The sequence below is a fragment of the Theobroma umbraticum genome, unplaced genomic scaffold, assembly GCF_002168275.2.
Source record: "Theobroma umbraticum cultivar Fairchild unplaced genomic scaffold, ASM216827v3 scaffold_204.0, whole genome shotgun sequence".
Lineage (NCBI taxonomy): Eukaryota > Viridiplantae > Streptophyta > Magnoliopsida > Malvales > Malvaceae > Theobroma > Theobroma umbraticum.
Window position 1 is genome coordinate 6,526,969 of NW_018397267.1, and position 16,061 is coordinate 6,543,029.

The following is a 16,061-nucleotide window of genomic DNA, read 5'->3' on the forward strand; positions in this document are numbered from 1 at the left end:
TTTATTGGAGTGCCCAAATGTGAATACTTTTAAGTGGGAGGTTTGGTTTCAATATAAAATAATTTATTTGATAAATATTTTTTGGTGAGATACTTGGGTAATATCTCATCAAAACAATGCTTTTGCTACTTAAATCCACATTATATTTCTTAAAAAGTTATTATAATCAAAAGTAAAAAAGTCAAAATTAATTATAACACAAATAATAACATAATATTATTACATATTTATAATCTATTATAATATTATTTACTTCTGCATCAAAATACATTTTTCAAAAAGATAAAATTTAATCAAAAACTTGTTTCTTTCGTATATTTATTCTTTTAATATTATTTTTATAATTATAAATTTCGAGATAATAAATAATAAGATTTCATTAGGTATCGAATTACGTAAGAAAAATACTATCTAAATAAAGTTTAAATATAACAAAAATCGTAGAATTTGAATTATATTTACACCATGATACTGATTATCTCTATTTTGAGAATGGTATATTTTCATTTCTTTACTATATAAAACAAAAGAAAAATGGAGGGAAGAGTGGCTGATCATACCGTACATGAAGGGTCCCACGGCTAAGATGCTGAGATGACAAAGATCAGTGGAGAGACCAGAACCAAACAAAATGTTTATGAAAGCAGAGAATCCAAACTCCTAAACCCCTGAAAAACAGAACAGAAATGAACATCTTTTTCGCTTCCTCATTGTATAAACAGCGACCTTAGACTCAAGACTTTTCCCTCTTACAACAAATAATAAAACGCTTCCAGAAAAACAGAGAGTCCCCAAAACCTTAAAACCACGAAAACCAAACCATGTACAGAGCTGCCCTTTCTCGTTTCAGTGCTGTGAAGGTCAGTTTTTAAACTCAAAACCCCTCCTCTAAAACCCTAACAGTTTTCTGTTTGTTTCTCGAGGAAATGCAATATAAAAGAGGACAAGAAAATAAGTTTTTAGTTTTTGTCACATGGGTTTAGAGAGTCATTTAATTACATTGTTTAAGATATGAAGGTTTTCCAACTCTTGTCTTCGTCCAGCTCTGCGTTTTTTCTCTTTGCATCTTATGTAGTGATCTGATTATTGCTATTTGATGTTTAATATATCCATTTTTTTTAATTAGTTTGTTAAATTGGGTATGTTTTTTTTCCCCTGTTTATGCCGCATTTTTAATGCATCTAAATATAAATGTGCCGTGGCATTAGAAGAAGATACTATGTATATATGTTGATTCATCGAATAGTTTGCCTTATAGTTTTAAAAGCTTTGCTCTTTTTTCTTTTTCTCTACTTGGGGAGATGATACTGGGCACAATTAAACCATTGGTGGGATGGTCTTCTATGTAGTCACTTACAGAAAATGCTTTCTGAACTTTTATGATTAGGGCCGCACTGGCAATTTGGCAGCTGCCCGTTATGCAACTTCAAGTGCTGTTGCGTCTTTGGAGACACCATTAGAAGGCGTTCCCCTTCCACCTGCACTACCTGATTATGTTGCATCTAGTGAAACGAAGGTTAAAACTCTATCCAATGGTGTGAAAATAGCCTCGGAGAAATTACTGGTATTGGAACTTTTCTACACATCATATACTGAACTGCTATTTTCATTTTTATGTGATTTACTGCTACTGATTTCTGTTATGTGTTTCATTGGTTATAGTTGAGTAAAGTTCTTTGATTGTTTTATCAGACTCCTGCTGCCTCCATTGGCTTATTCATTAATTCTGGTTCCATTTATGAGACGCCAATGTCATCTGGTGCCTCCCACTTGCTGGAGCGGATGGCATTCAAGAGCACTACAAACCGCACCCACTTGCGTATTGTTAGGGAAGTTGAGGCAATTGGAGGTAACACATCAGCCTCGGCCTCTAGGGAGTGTATGGCATACACCTTTGATGCCCTTAAGACCTATATTCCTGAAATGGTAGAATTGCTTATTGACTGCGTGAGAAACCCTGCTTTTTTGGATTGGGAAGTTAATGAAGAGGTATGTTTTATTTAATCATGCCAATTTTCTTATTAAATTGACAGTTGTCTTTTCCAGAATTCCTAGTACAAGGGATCCATGAGTTCTGAGAAGGTAGAATGAGATATGTTTGACACTTTCTGTCCTTTTCAAGTGATAACCACATCTGCAAATGTACTTAAATCAATTTGCACCCTTTATATTATAGTTGGAGTATTATGTTTTGATACGGCTGTTGGATGTTGGCAAAGCAACAATGACAGCAAATCGTGCACATGCTAAATAGTATCAGTTATATTGTGTGTTCAAGGAAATAGCTTGTTGCAACTAGTATTGCTTACCTCCAAAGAAGGCTTCTCGTTTCCTAATTCCCAACCCCAGCTCAATTATGAAATTTTTTTAAAAAAATTCTGTTACATCTAAGCTTATGTGACGAGTCTTCATGGCACCTTCATAATTGTGTAAATTGATAAAGCTGAAACCCACCAGAGCAATGTAGAGGAAACAAGTCTTGTGTTTTGGTCTTGTAATTTAAGGAATTGGGACTGGAATAAGTACCATTGATTAATTTTCTGTATTATTATGCACTGCAGTATAGTTATCCTTATCATTCTCTGTATTAGCAAGTTAATAGCTAATATACGTAGATTTATTGTTTAGTGTGTGTAGCTATATATGGGACAGTTTTGTGAGATCGGGGACTAAGTATCTGTTTCCATTGATAATGAGCTTAGAACAAGGATTTTGCTTGTTTTTGCTTTTTTTCGGTTCTTTGCCAATTGTTGAGTATTTATATTATACCACATTCTTGTACAGGTGCAAAAGTTGAAAGCTGATTTGGAGGAAGTATCCAAAAATCCCGAGCGTTTAATTTTGGAGGCAGTTCACTCTACTGGTTATTCTGGTGCATTGGCTAATCCTCTTTTGGCTCCTGTATCTGCGCTAGATAGATTGGACAGCTGTATTTTGGAAGAATTTGTTACTGTAAGAATCTTTTGTGCTGCTTGTATCCCTGCATGTGTTTTACATGAGTAGCACAATTTTTTCAGTATTTTGAAAATGTGACTTTTGTTTTGATTGATATATGTTTTATTCTGTTTCTGTCTTTTTGCTGAATGGTGGTTGATTTGAGGGTTTTAGGAGAACTATACTGGGAATAGAATGGTCCTGGCAGCATCTGGCATTGAGCATGAAGAGCTTTTACAAATTGCTGAGCCACTTCTTTCTGACCTCCCAGCAGGACCCTACCTGGAAGAACCAAAATCTGTTTATGTTGGTGGCGATTTCCGTCGACAAGCTGATGCACCGGTGTGTTTTACTATTCATCAGAAATAAAGTGTCTAAAAACATCACTCCCCCCCCCCCCCCCCCCCCCCCCCGGCCCCAAACGGAAAAAAAAGAAAAGAAAAGAAATTCTCTTTAGACCTTATGATTTCTTCTTTCTTGTCGTATATTGAAAGTTTTGGTTGTCAATTGCAGAGTACCCATTTCGCTCTTGCTTTTGAAGTACCAGGTGGCTGGAATAGTGAGAAAGAATCTGTCATTCTGACTGTAATGCAGGTACTGGAGTTGAACTTTGCTCATCTATTATTTAATGTCTTTTGATTGTATATTCCCTTTCCCTTTTATTAAGATTGACAGCAAAATTGTTGGGTCACATTGTCACATGTCTCTTGTGCTTTCTTCAACTTTACTTTTTAGTTTCTGTTCTCATTTTATATGATTTCTGCTTGAATGGTACTAATGATTCCGATTGACCTACAGATGCTCATGGGAGGAGGTGGCTCATTTTCAGCTGGGGGTCCGGGGAAAGGGATGCACTCACGGCTATGTGAGTTTTTCTTTTATCTGCCATAAAATTCTCCATGCTTGACAATTTGCATTTGATTTTAGCTGATGTCATTTTTCAAACAAAATTTGTTTTGCAACAAACTTTCATTCTCCCTGTTAATTGTCAAATAGCACCAGTTTTTGCATGTATTTCATGCCAAACCTCTCATGCTTAAGCATATATGTGCTTAATTTTCCTTTTTTTTGTTCTGCTTGGACAGATCTCCGTGTATTGAATGAGTATCAGCAGATTCAATCTTTTTCTGCATTCAACAGCATCTTCAATAATAGTGGATTGTTTGGCATCTATGGTAGCACAGTAAGGCTATCATTACATACTCTTCTTCCCTGTTTGTTCGCTCAAAAATTTGTTGCAGTGTGTGCACATGTATGTGCAGATGTGCATACGGTCTTTATTATTGCACTTTATAAGCTGCATACGGTCTTTATTATTGCACTTTATAAGTTGCTATCTCTTAGTTTTTTCAGTAATGCATTTTGATCTTTCAGAATCAAATTATTTAAGTGGTAATTATTTTAATTGGGTCTGTAAATATTCTGCTTGCCCACCTTTTGTAATTACAAAAAGTTGAGAGTGCTCAAATTTTGTGCCAGAGCTCTGATTTTGTGTCAAAAGCAGTTGACATAGCAGCAGAAGAATTACTTTTATTGGCAGAAGAAGGAGCAGGTTTGCTTGCATTGCATTTCTCTTATTTTTTGCCTTTTTGTTTTTAGGCCACTCCTTTTCGCATGGCAAGTTTTTTCATCATTGCTACCCCTGTTCTTTTGGTTTTCTTTCATTCTTTACAAAATTTTAAACTCATCTTCATGGCAGTTTCTCGGCTAATGATGAAACGTGCACAAGAGGCCACAAAATCTGCAGTACTGATGAATCTTGAATCTAGAGTATGATTTTTCTCTCTCTCTCTCTCCTCTCCCCCCCCAACACACACTTCAAAATCCATTTAGAGTTGTGCATTGTTCTGGCCAGTTATATTAATTGCAATTCTTTCTTAACCAATTTGTTGGTTTTTGCTATATTGTTCTTTGTTTTGTTAAACGAGTTGTAATATTAGTTGTATTTATCAGATGATTGTGGCAGAAGATATTGGAAGGCAAATTTTGACATATGGAGAAAGGTGTGTTTATGGACTTTAAATTCCTCTTTCTGTATCTATCCTATGCATTCAGACAGGATCACCTACACCTAATCTAAGACAATCTACGTTTTGACCTGCATCTTTATCCTGGTAAGACATGATTGTGAGAAAATGGTTACGGAGAACACAGAATTACGGGCTTGTGATATTTGATTCTAGTTACAAGTGTAATTTTCCTCATTTTAGAGATTATATTAGAAAATTCGGCACTTAAATCGTATATGGTTGCATCTTTAATTGTTTTCCCCCAATAATGCTTTATCAAAATTTCACTAAAGACTGTCAAAGCTCCAAGTAGAAACCTTTCTGTAATTTTTTTCACCTGCAAACACATACCCTGCTACAGAGGGTACTTGTGTACTTGTCTGAAATTGGTTACAACAACTGCGGTTTCATGATGTCAAAAAAATTTGAATTAGTAATTAATTTAAATGCTTATTTTTTGAAAATGGTCATATGAGCGAAATGACCTTGTGAGTTTGTGATGTACTATAGCATTATTTTATTTATTCTCTATGGTTAATAAAAATTTCTGCTCATTTGAATTGTGAAATTCATATTACTTGTTACTATTATGTAAAATAAGTTTTCTTATGTTCTAGTTTCAAACATGTTTTGACATCCTCTTTTGCCTCTGCAACCCAAACGTTGGGCTATACTAATCTTGCTTTGATAATACTTGGTGAAAATCCCTTAGGTGGTTACCTTGCTAATGAGTTCATGTCTAGTCTGAACTGGCCATGAAAACTTGTTTACTGCTCTTCTCTTCTTCAGTGGATGTTGCATTGTTTCGAAATGATTAAAAACCAAATCACTTAATGGAATAGGCTTAGTCAGTTGATTCTAGGCTTCTCAACTTCTATTTAAAGGGAATGATATGTACTGTGACAAATAGTGACCAAAGAATTTAATGTCTAGGTGTGTTGTTTTCTTATGGATTTTACTTGGAAGTGGCGTGTAAATTCCACTATAATTTTGCCTCATGAAAGGGAATATGCAATTTGTTTTTCTGTAACATATTTTGTCTTACTTCTTCTCAGGAAATCTGTACAATCGTTTTTAAAAATGGTAGATGAAGTCACTTTGCGCGACATTGCTGATACAGCTAAGAAGATTTTATCCTTACCTCTAACAATGGCATCGTATGGTGATGGTAAGCATCTGATTTCCTGGGAACTATTTGATCCAAAGTCTGGTTGTAATCAGATTATGAGATTCTTTACCCTTCTTGCTTGGCAGTTATTAATGTCCCAAGCTATGAGTCAGTCAGCAGCAAGTTTCATGCGAAATGAGTGTAATAATTGAATTATAAGCCAGAGGTGGGTTTACAATGGTGGCAATGCGGGCAGCTGCTGATATCCTTAAACTTTTTTGGTAGTATATGTAATTACTACAAGTTTTAATTTTTCATTTTAAATTTTATTATTGGGTTGCAAGAAATGCAACTTGACAAGTATCGTATCCTAAATATTGCCTCTTAAATTATGTTATATGTTCCCAAATCCCTACATACATGTGTATTTGCTCAGATTTTGTTTATAAAAATGTTGCTCCTCTGGAAGAATATGTCAGCCAAGGGTCTCACAAATCAAGGTCTTAACTTTATAAATGATTAGGTATATTATATCTTTTCATGCTCTCTCATATAGTGTCCTAATATAACCAACTTCCTACATTTTGTGCCTCAACAACTATGCTAATTTAATTATCAGAGGTTTAAGTAAAAAGCACATCCAATGCGCACGTTGTCCACCTTTTGTTACTCACCAATACTTTCCAAATAAAACTAGTTTTATTTTAGCCTTATTTAGAAGGAGGTGCTCCAATAATTCATTTTCACACTCTTTCTAATTATAACTATACATTAAGTTGTGTGTTTTTGGGCTTTTGTCACAAGCAGAGCAGTTGCTCATTGCTAGTCATCTACCGTATATGCAAGGGAAAAAGATTGGCAGTCAGTCCCAGCCAACATTTAAAGCTAATTAGGCCAAGCAAAGACCATTGCTATCGGCTGGCCGATGTCCCAGCAGTAGGCGGAAGCCGAGCACACGAAGCACAAACTCGTACCTGTTTAATGGCCGAAAGGAAGTCCTGCAGTTGCTTAAAATGTTTGTTTGACATCATTTCCTCAATTATTTGCACGCTAACGCTACAGTTTGCTTCAATTATTTTTGATTGGATGGAGATTACTTATTGTTGAAGTCGAAAACCAATGTGCGTGCCAAAATTCAACATCCCACTGGTTTTTTCTTATTGGTAACACTATAGCGATAATTAACTTGTCAATTTTCATTATGCTCATGCAATGTTTTCCCACCAAAATCACCTTCTACCACCACAATCTGGCGCTGCTGGCCGGCCACCACCACATTCCCGGTGTCAACTGCCTCAGCTGGCGTCTGGCCGTGGAAACAGATAACATCCGAGACGTGACCTGGATGTGGTTCCGCAAGTGTGTGAAAATTATACATGTTTCCTTCTGAAAGGCATGCACTTCTGTTGTAAGCATACAAAATGGTTCCAAGTGTCATTAGTATAATGAGCCTTCAATGGTATGTAACGAGGTTCACAAAAGCTAAAACCAAGGGTAAAAAGAGATTGTCTCTATTCCCAATAATTGAATTGAACCGACTTTTATACTATTTTGCATGGCAAACTATATGCATTGTCTTTTATTTTTATTAATATTTCAGGGCAAAGGCATAGCACCAGCATCGCCAGCGACACCAATACATGCCTATACAAGAAGTAATTACCGCGCCTCCATCGGTTTCAAGATTGTCATTGTGACAAGAAATTAAGCCCAAAACTTAAGACAAATCACTCAACAAAATATGAACAAGGTGGGTTTAACTTATCACACCTGGGAGAAGCTCATTCTAAAGTAATTAATTAAGCATTAATTATGAAATTTTGCTATTGTTTCCTATTTACTTCCATCTTTCTCCTGAACAATGGCCTTTTCCTGGGTCACCACCAATCATTAATGTTCTACATGTTTTCTTCTTCAAGCTCAAAAATATTATTGTCCATCTGCTTCCTACTTTTGCAGGCCATTAAAGGCTAAAACCAACAAAGTAGGACCAACTTAGGATAATTATTTTATCTACATACATATATACATAAATCTAGACATTTGAATTAGTATTTAAAATCAGCACAAATGGGTATAAAATTTACAGGAAATCATTAAAAATTTAATTCGTAAACCATACAGTAGTAATCAACTTCATTTTTCTCTCCATGGAATTATTGTATCCGTGCTTGCTTTCCTTTTTTTTTCATTTTAAGACAGATTTTTTTTTTTTTTTGCATATTGATGGTCAGTTAACAACATTTCCACTGAAACTGCTGTTAAATTTTATATATCGTGCAGTCAAATGTACAACATACAGTTAAATATAAAAGAAAAATATCGTTAAAAATTAAGCTCAAATTACAAAAGAACATTCGAACAATATATTTAAAGCTCAATCAAGCTGTGGCCAAGGCAGAGATGCACTGCATGGGAAGTAGGGTGATAGGCATTGGGTGGGGAAATGCTATATGCTTTGCTCAAAATGAAATATTACCAAAAAAAGAAAAGAAAAAGAAAAGCCAAAATTAATGATCAGGAAAAGAAGATGGTTGAACTCAAAAGTGGCTCATAGTGAGAGTGAGAGTGGGACGGAGAAGAACTGATTGAATAAATTAGTGTCGCTCAAGCTCAAGCTCAACCTCAAGCTCACTCAGTCGGATAAATAGTTTGTGGCCTCTGATTGTGACTTAACGATTCTTCAAACTCAATCATTTCACTGTGCACCGCATTTAGATCGTCATGCAGCAGTAATTAGACAGTGTGGTTGCCTATATCCTTCTTTCATACTTTCCATCCTACTATCAAAACAACAAATTTTTAGAAAAAGGAATTTTGAAAACTAGAAAGAAAATTGAATAAGTAAATGTTTCTGATACTATTTTATTTTTAATTAATATGTGTTATACAAGATGAAGAAAGTGCATCATCGTAATTTGCTTTTTAAATAGCAAGACATTAATATTATTACTCAATGCTGAAAAGAGCAAACACATAGGGGGAACTGTAAGGGTCAGTTTCCCAAAGGAAAAGCTCAAAGAACATAGTATTGAAGCAAATGACTACCGTTGCCTCTGGTTAGTTTCTATAGTTGAGATCTTGAGTGAACACAGAGATCGCAGTGAAAGAGCTTTTGTCTCCCATGAACTCATGCGCCGATCCCTCTTTTACAACTTTCCAAATTATTGTCGCTCTCAATGTTATTACTTTAAGGTTGTCGGTTGTCCCCTTTTTTTTTTTTTTTGGTTATATTATCTATATACCCACCTTACCACACTGTTCTGATGGAAAAGAATTTGTTGGATGGTGTCAAAGTGATTACTGATAAGCATGTCTTACAAACTACAAAGAGTCAAGGGGTCTATTATTCAGTAGAGGTGGGCTTGTGTTCTGAAATTCTCGTTTCCAACTATACAGTTGCAGCCTTTGGTTCAGTGAATCTATTGCTTTTCCCACCTCTTCTTGATCAGTGAGTCTAGGTTTTCTTGCAAGAAGAAATTAAAGAGGGGAAAGCAAGGATCCTTAAAACTTGTAGTGGTGTCTGTTAAAATGCTAAAGATCCCTAAATATCTTCCTTTGACTTTGCTTTTTTTGTGTATTGTGATCCAATGGATCACTTGTAACACATTTCTCCATTTGAGGTAAATCCATCCTTCAAATATTCACTTACAACCATTATGAAGTCATCCACATCAACTCTTTTCACTAACTCTGTCCACACACATACACATCATGATGCAATGGTAGGTTAACTGCATACATTTGCTAGCACAGTGAAATTTTGGAGATTGATAATTACATAATATATGTATTTAAGGGTCTTCTTTTGGTTTTTTTCCACAAGAGAAGGCAGTATGACTTAAAATTTAGGATTTTTACCTAAATCCCACCCACCTTTACCACTTGAGCTAAGCCCAAATGTCTACCAAAAGGGTCTTTATGTCCTTTTCTTTAGATTCTTCAATAAACATGAATCACATATTTAAAGTTGTTGCCTGGCATGGATTATATGTCATGTCAACTTTATTTCAACAATTTAACAATTTCAAATACTTGATTTTATTTTCATTAGATATCTGAAAAAATATATATAATTTATGAAGAACTTTTCCCCAATCATGTGTCTAAAGGAAGTGTGAAAACAAGAACATTTTAATAATGCTAATATTAGTCTCCAATGTTTAGTCTATTGCACTAAACTAATGGAAATGTTGTTTTCACATAACTTTTGACTTTTATCCATTAGATGCATTTACAACAATCAAGATTCAATTCATTCAATCTACTTGAATGTAGGTTAAGCCGCTTGAGAGATTTGAGTTGACACCTTAAAATTTAAAATAAACACTATTTATATCTTTAATAATTTCCAACTTTTTTCACGTGATGCTTTGTAATTTTTATTTTCAATTAACTATATGGGAATTTTTTTTTTCAGTTAGCATCTTATGGCTAACTTCTATTCTGTAACAGTTTAGACTGTTAATTTTATCAAATAAAATGACAAAATTCCTATTAAGTGTGAGTAAGTAGTTTAAATTTAAATTGAGATTATTTTGAGAATTTTACTGAGCAAAATTATGAGTTTAATCTCCTGTGAGATGGAAATTATTTACAAAATACTAATTGAGAAAAAAATATATACACTATGCTATTTGAAAAAAAAATAAAATCACTAGAAGTGTAAGTAAAATTTACCTTAAAATCTAACAGCTATATGTAATTAAATTTGAAAAAAAAAAATTAATGCATCAGACATATAGTTGCAGAAACAAAAATGAAAGAAGAAAAACAAGAAGGATATAAAATGAAAGAAATCAAGTACTCCCAATCTCAAATATACCTTTCATAATGAAGAGCAAACTGAAGTGGGATAATGGAAAATTAATGCAATTAGGTTGATCGATATGAAGTTTTAATGATCCTTACAGGAGATTTTTATCCTTGTGTGTAATTTATTTTAGAATGGAAGGTAGATTATAGTCTCACTTGTTAGTTTTTATTTTTGGTTTTACAAAATATATACAATTAATTTGCCCAAATATAAGTTTACAAATATTTGTCATAAAATGGATAAGGACAGCCAGATAATTAAATACAAAAAAAGAGGTCACCTAACCAGTATCTAAGCCTATTTAAACTAGCCAACTCGGCTTATCCAAGAGGCAACAAGCAGCAAATTCTCAGCTCCTTCAATACTTTCTCTACAACTACATAACATGGCATTGTTTTTGTTTCTATTTCTTGCCACAACCCTAGGAATTTCACAAGGGTCAGACCAGGATACTGTCCCCCACAAAATTCACCTCCTCCGCCCACAATCCGGAGCCGCCGGTAACCATGTACCCGGCTTGTCATGCCTGAGCTGGCGCCTTGGCGTCGAAACTAATAACGTTGTAGGCTGGATTACTGTTCCGGAAGAGTGTGAGGAGTACGTGGGACATTACATGTTAGGCCACCAATACAGAAAAGACTCGAGAGTGGTAGCTAATCAGGCCCTTCTGTACGCCCAAAGCCTCAGCCTGGCCAGAGACGGCAAGGACGTTTGGGTCTTCGACATAGATGAGACCGCACTCTCCAACTTGCCTTATTATGCTCACCATGGGTTCGGGTACGTACGCAATCATGCAGAAAATGAAGTCTATTTTTTGATTATAAAGTGTAAACTTTGTTGATTGCTTGCGATATAAAGATTATACCAATGTTTAAACAAATTATATCTTTTGAAAAGTGTAGTTCGTATTAGCAGCGTGCACTAGGCTATATATATGTTTATGCAGTGACTTTTTGGCCTTAGATGCATCATAGATTGTGTTTAAATTTAGTACTGCAATGCAAAGCAGAAGCGAATTTCAGGCCATATGCGTGACTTTAAACTTTTTTTTTCTTTTGTCTTCAATTTTCATCTCACATGCTCCGTTTAAGTAGTAAAAGTAATGGGTTCTATCACTCACACAAAAAGGAAACATTAATTAATTATTTATAAAAAGAAAATATGATAAGGGAGGAAAAAAAGAAAAAGAAGAAAGAGTATACATATATATTCTCTTAATGATTGGATACATTAATATTTACGACTGAAAGAAAAGTTTGGTGTTTGTCGTGTTTTCAATGGCATGGAAATTCCAGGGTGGAGCCGTATAACCCCACTTTATTCAGCAAATGGGTAACGGAAGGCAAAGCCCCAGCTTTGCCAGAAACTCTTAACCTGTACAAAAAGCTATTGTCTCTTGGGACCAAGGTGGTTTTCTTAACAGGAAGACCTGAATATCAAAGAAGTGTAACAGCTAATAATCTAAGAAAAGCTGGGTATCACACTTGGGAGAAACTCATTCTCAAGTAAGTAAGCTTCCCTACCTCATATAGGATGTATAGTGAACATGGTGGGTCATCCATCTTTTCTTGGTCTGATGCCTGTTTGGTGACTTTTTTGGATGCAGGGGATCATCTTATTCAGGCAAATCAGCAGTGGTATACAAATCAAGTGAAAGAAAGAAGCTAGCGATGAGTGGGTATAAAATCATTGGGAACATGGGTGATCAATGGAGCGATCTCCTAGGGACTGATGTCGGCAATAGGACGTTCAAGGTGCCTGACCCAATGTACTACATCAGTTGAAAATTAATAAGTTAAGGTCTTATTATCATGTAAAATGTGAAACCGGGAAAGTGCCTGTTACCTAATTTTCAAAAGCCTTAAGAGAAGAGGCTCGAGCACATTTTTATATGAATTACGGAAATAATAATGAACTTTCATTGCATAATGCAGTTTGCTTGGTGAATGAGACAATTGAAATTAATTGTAGTTTCTAGTAGTGAAGTCGGGATTTTATGTTTGGAAGTGAAAATAATATCTATAAAGTAGTCATACTAGAAATTCAATATTTGTAAAGACAAAATTATATTTTTATTTTAAAAAAATAAAAGTAAAACTATAAAATATAAAAACAAAATAAAAAAAATTTTAAAATTTTTAAAAAGACAGGATCCTTACTAGCCCCTTCCCTCTGCCTCTGGTAGTTCCCTTCCTTTATTGGGAGGGAAAATCAATTGGTAATTGCAATTGACAATTAAACTTCTACATTATTCATATCTATTAGGAAGTTATTGATGAGAAGAAAATTAATTGCATTATATTGATAAAGTTGTTGTCTTATTTTTTTGTTTAAGATATTGAATTTGCTGTTGTTGCCACATAACACTGCACAATAGAAACCAAAAAGCAAGTCGAAGTCCTTTGCTGCTGTTGATTTGCTAGATGGTGTATCAGTTTCAACTTATGAAAGCATTAAGAAAGTCTTATGATGCTGTGTGGTTGATATTTTCATTGATTTGCTATATTGGTTATTGTAGTTATTATTTTGATTGTTGCATCAATTATTTTTGAAACTACATGGATTTTATAATTCTTTTTGTAACCAAAGTTTATATTTTTGTAAGTAAACTTAACCTTTTTTGTAACTAAAGTTGATATTTTTATAATTGGTTTGTAAATTTAACCAGATTGTTATATTTTCTTGATTTCCAAAGTAAATGGGAAGTTAATACAATGATATCATTTCATGATATATTTTTTCTTAGATTGCATAAATAGATCAATAAAATAAAAAATAACAGGTTTCATATTATAAGTAAAATTGCATTCAACTACAATATTTCATATTATAAGCAAAACTTACATTCAACTATACTATTTCAAGATTTTCATACACTTCTTACATCATTCTAACCTATAGGATAGGCCAACATGCTCATATGTAACATAATTCGAAAAATGATAAAAATACACATGAAGTCAGAGTTTTATTTAATATTTTATTCAATTTAGTTTTTATATTATTTTATTCAATTTAATTCTTATAATGTGACACAGAAAAACTAACATATCAAAAAAATATTTATTCAAAAAAAATTATGACACATCATTGCCACATCAGTATCATTTGATATGTCAATGTCACGTCAACACCATTAACAATCAATTTTAACAAAGTTAAGTAGAAGGTCTCAATTGTACAACATTGCAAAATATAAGACTAAATTAACCAATTTTGGGATAGAAAGACTAAACAGACAAAAATTTTAAAAGAAATTGTGAAAAATGATCAACCTTATATAGCTATTTCAAAAGTAACCTTTTTTATATAAAGTTAATTATTTTTATCCCAGTTTTGTCATGCCTTGACAAAAATACCTTTAAATTCATTTTAGACAAATTAAATCATTTATTATAATTTCTCCTCTCTTTTTCTCTCTCCAGCATCTATCTATTGTGCTCTCAATTTCTCTCTAACCATCCAGCTCTTTTTAATATTATCGATTTCTCTCTCCCACATCCGTTTACTATGTTCTCGATTTCTCTTTCCCTCTATTTAACTCTCTCTAATTTTACTATCATCACCATCTCTCTCTGTTTATTTCTTATCATATTATCGTCGATTTACAAACTAAATAGTAAAGATGACAACAATATATGTTTTTGGATTTATCTGTTTACATTCACAGAACCTCAAAGTTAATGGGTTGAAGTTAAATAAATGAAATCTGTAAATTAGAATACTGTCCAAAGATGTCACATGCTATGTCAAACATGTAATAACTTTAATGCACTTAGCAAGTAGTAAATCTATTGAATATGCCATGGTTTAAATATAGCATGTAACTTTACCTTTATTTTTGTATTTTATTGGGATATAAACTTTTAGAGTTAAATATCTTAAACATTACATGTAAAAATATGACATATAACTTGATCTCTATCTTTATATTTTACTAAGACCTAAACTTTTAAAGTTAAATACCTTAAACATAACGTGTAACAATTTTTTTTAAAACAAAATGATGTAAAATAACTTTTTTTTGAAAATAGAATGTAATAACAATATTTTTTAAATATGATGAGTAAATTAATCTCTATCTTTGTATTTCACAAAGATATAAACTCTTGAAGTAAAACACCTTAAACATGACGTGTAACAACTTTTTTTTTCAACATAACATGTAACTTAGCCTCTATTTTTGTTTTTTTATTGAAACATAAACTCTTGAAATTAAACTCGTTAAATATGGCATGTAGTAACATTTTTATTTTTGTTTTTCACTGAAATATAAACTCTTAGAATTAAACACGTTAAACTTAGTGTAACAATATTTTTTTGAACATAATATGTAATAATATTATTTTTTAAATACGACGTATAACTCGATTTCTATTCTTATATTCATTGATACATAAACTTTTGGATTAAACATCTCAAACATGATGTGCAGTAATTTTTTTTCAGTATGACGTGTAATAACATTTTTTTTAACATATGCGCTTGAATATAAAGAGATTTTATTACGGATATTTTTATTTAAAATTTTTTTCTCTTGATTAAAAACGATTAAAATTAAAAAAAATATTATTTTGAAAATATTTTTATCTTTGAATACTAAAAAAAAATTGTCCCAAAATTCGATGTAATATTTCACTTTAATGCAATTTTATAGCGCACAATGCAAGAAATGTTAAAAAATCTCTCGTACCAGACGTCCAACGGAGTTCTGGGTTGAGCTTCAATTTGATTTTTGGATCTTGCTTAGGCCTATTTTAGTTGTAGGCCTCGTAATAGTGGCGGCGCGCTTCTTTTCCCTTGGGCTTCTTGTACGCCGTCATTCCTATTCATCCAGCGTTTTCAACTTGGCGCAGGCTCCATTCAAGCGCCCTCCTCACTCCCACGTCGTATTCCACCGAACTGTTAACTTTCAGATCAGTCAGTCAGGCCTTCTTACCTTTCGTGTATATTCTTTTATTTTCTTTTCAAGGTTGCTTGACATTGTCTCTTCTTAGAATGGTTGGAACATATTAGAATTCGGTAGATGGGTTATTATAGGGGACGTGGACGAGGAAGGGGATATGGAGGAGGTGGCTTTTCGGGGTATTTTAAGCCTGGGCCAGTTGTGCTTTTCCCTGTAAGTATCCTCCACTTGTTGTGTTCTGGGCATGGGCTTAGAGCTCTCTGTAAGCTATACATAATGACTGAAGAT

The 16,061-nt window shown here is 33.5% G+C and overlaps 3 protein-coding genes across 4 annotated transcripts in view; all 3 read left to right on the forward strand.

Annotated features, from left to right (window-relative positions):
- Positions 1 to 700: 700 nt before the first annotated feature.
- On the forward strand, positions 701 to 6,529 carry LOC110423955 (mitochondrial-processing peptidase subunit alpha-like). The gene is made up of 13 exons (XM_021438399.2): positions 701 to 860; positions 1,388 to 1,564; positions 1,693 to 1,989; positions 2,785 to 2,952; positions 3,109 to 3,276; positions 3,448 to 3,528; positions 3,733 to 3,799; positions 4,020 to 4,117; positions 4,414 to 4,486; positions 4,634 to 4,704; positions 4,888 to 4,937; positions 5,999 to 6,111; positions 6,198 to 6,529. Exons 1-13 carry the CDS (start codon positions 822 to 824, stop codon positions 6,248 to 6,250), a joined length of 1,455 nt encoding a protein of 484 aa, XP_021294074.1. The 5' UTR covers positions 701 to 821; the 3' UTR covers positions 6,251 to 6,529.
- Positions 6,530 to 11,214: 4,685 nt separating this feature from the next.
- LOC110424648 (acid phosphatase 1-like) lies at positions 11,215 to 12,749 on the forward strand. Its single transcript, XM_021439263.2, has 3 exons — positions 11,215 to 11,644; positions 12,163 to 12,372; positions 12,474 to 12,749. Exons 1-3 carry the CDS (start codon positions 11,253 to 11,255, stop codon positions 12,649 to 12,651), a joined length of 780 nt encoding a protein of 259 aa, XP_021294938.1. The 5' UTR covers positions 11,215 to 11,252; the 3' UTR covers positions 12,652 to 12,749.
- A 2,832-nt stretch (positions 12,750 to 15,581) lies between these two features.
- The window catches only part of LOC110424429 (uncharacterized), a 4,036-nt gene continuing 3,556 nt past the window's right edge, over positions 15,582 to 16,061 (forward strand). For both annotated transcript variants that reach the window (XR_002445900.2, XM_089784916.1), the window contains exon 1: positions 15,582 to 15,986. Coding sequence is in view for 1 of the 2 variants with exons in the window: in XM_089784916.1 (XP_089641042.1) it covers positions 15,894 to 15,986 (93 nt within the window). In the remaining variant the exon portion in view is untranslated. The remainder of the gene's footprint in view (positions 15,987 to 16,061) is intronic.

Bases quoted from the DNA above. Each gene is read 5' to 3' on its own strand.
- LOC110424648 (XM_021439263.2), top strand. From the start codon at position 11,253: ATGGCATTGTTTTTGTTTCTATTTCTTGCCACAACCCTAGGAATTTCA. The intron at 11,645-12,162 runs GTACGTACGCAA...TGGAAATTCCAG, and splicing joins TATGCTCACCATGGGTTCGG to GGTGGAGCCGTATAACCCCA. The intron at 12,373-12,473 runs GTAAGTAAGCTT...TTTTGGATGCAG, and splicing joins TGGGAGAAACTCATTCTCAA to GGGATCATCTTATTCAGGCA.
- LOC110423955 (XM_021438399.2), top strand. From the start codon at position 822: ATGTACAGAGCTGCCCTTTCTCGTTTCAGTGCTGTGAAG. The intron at 3,277-3,447 runs GTGTGTTTTACT...TGTCAATTGCAG, and splicing joins GTCGACAAGCTGATGCACCG to AGTACCCATTTCGCTCTTGC. The intron at 4,705-4,887 runs GTATGATTTTTC...TGTATTTATCAG, and splicing joins TGATGAATCTTGAATCTAGA to ATGATTGTGGCAGAAGATAT.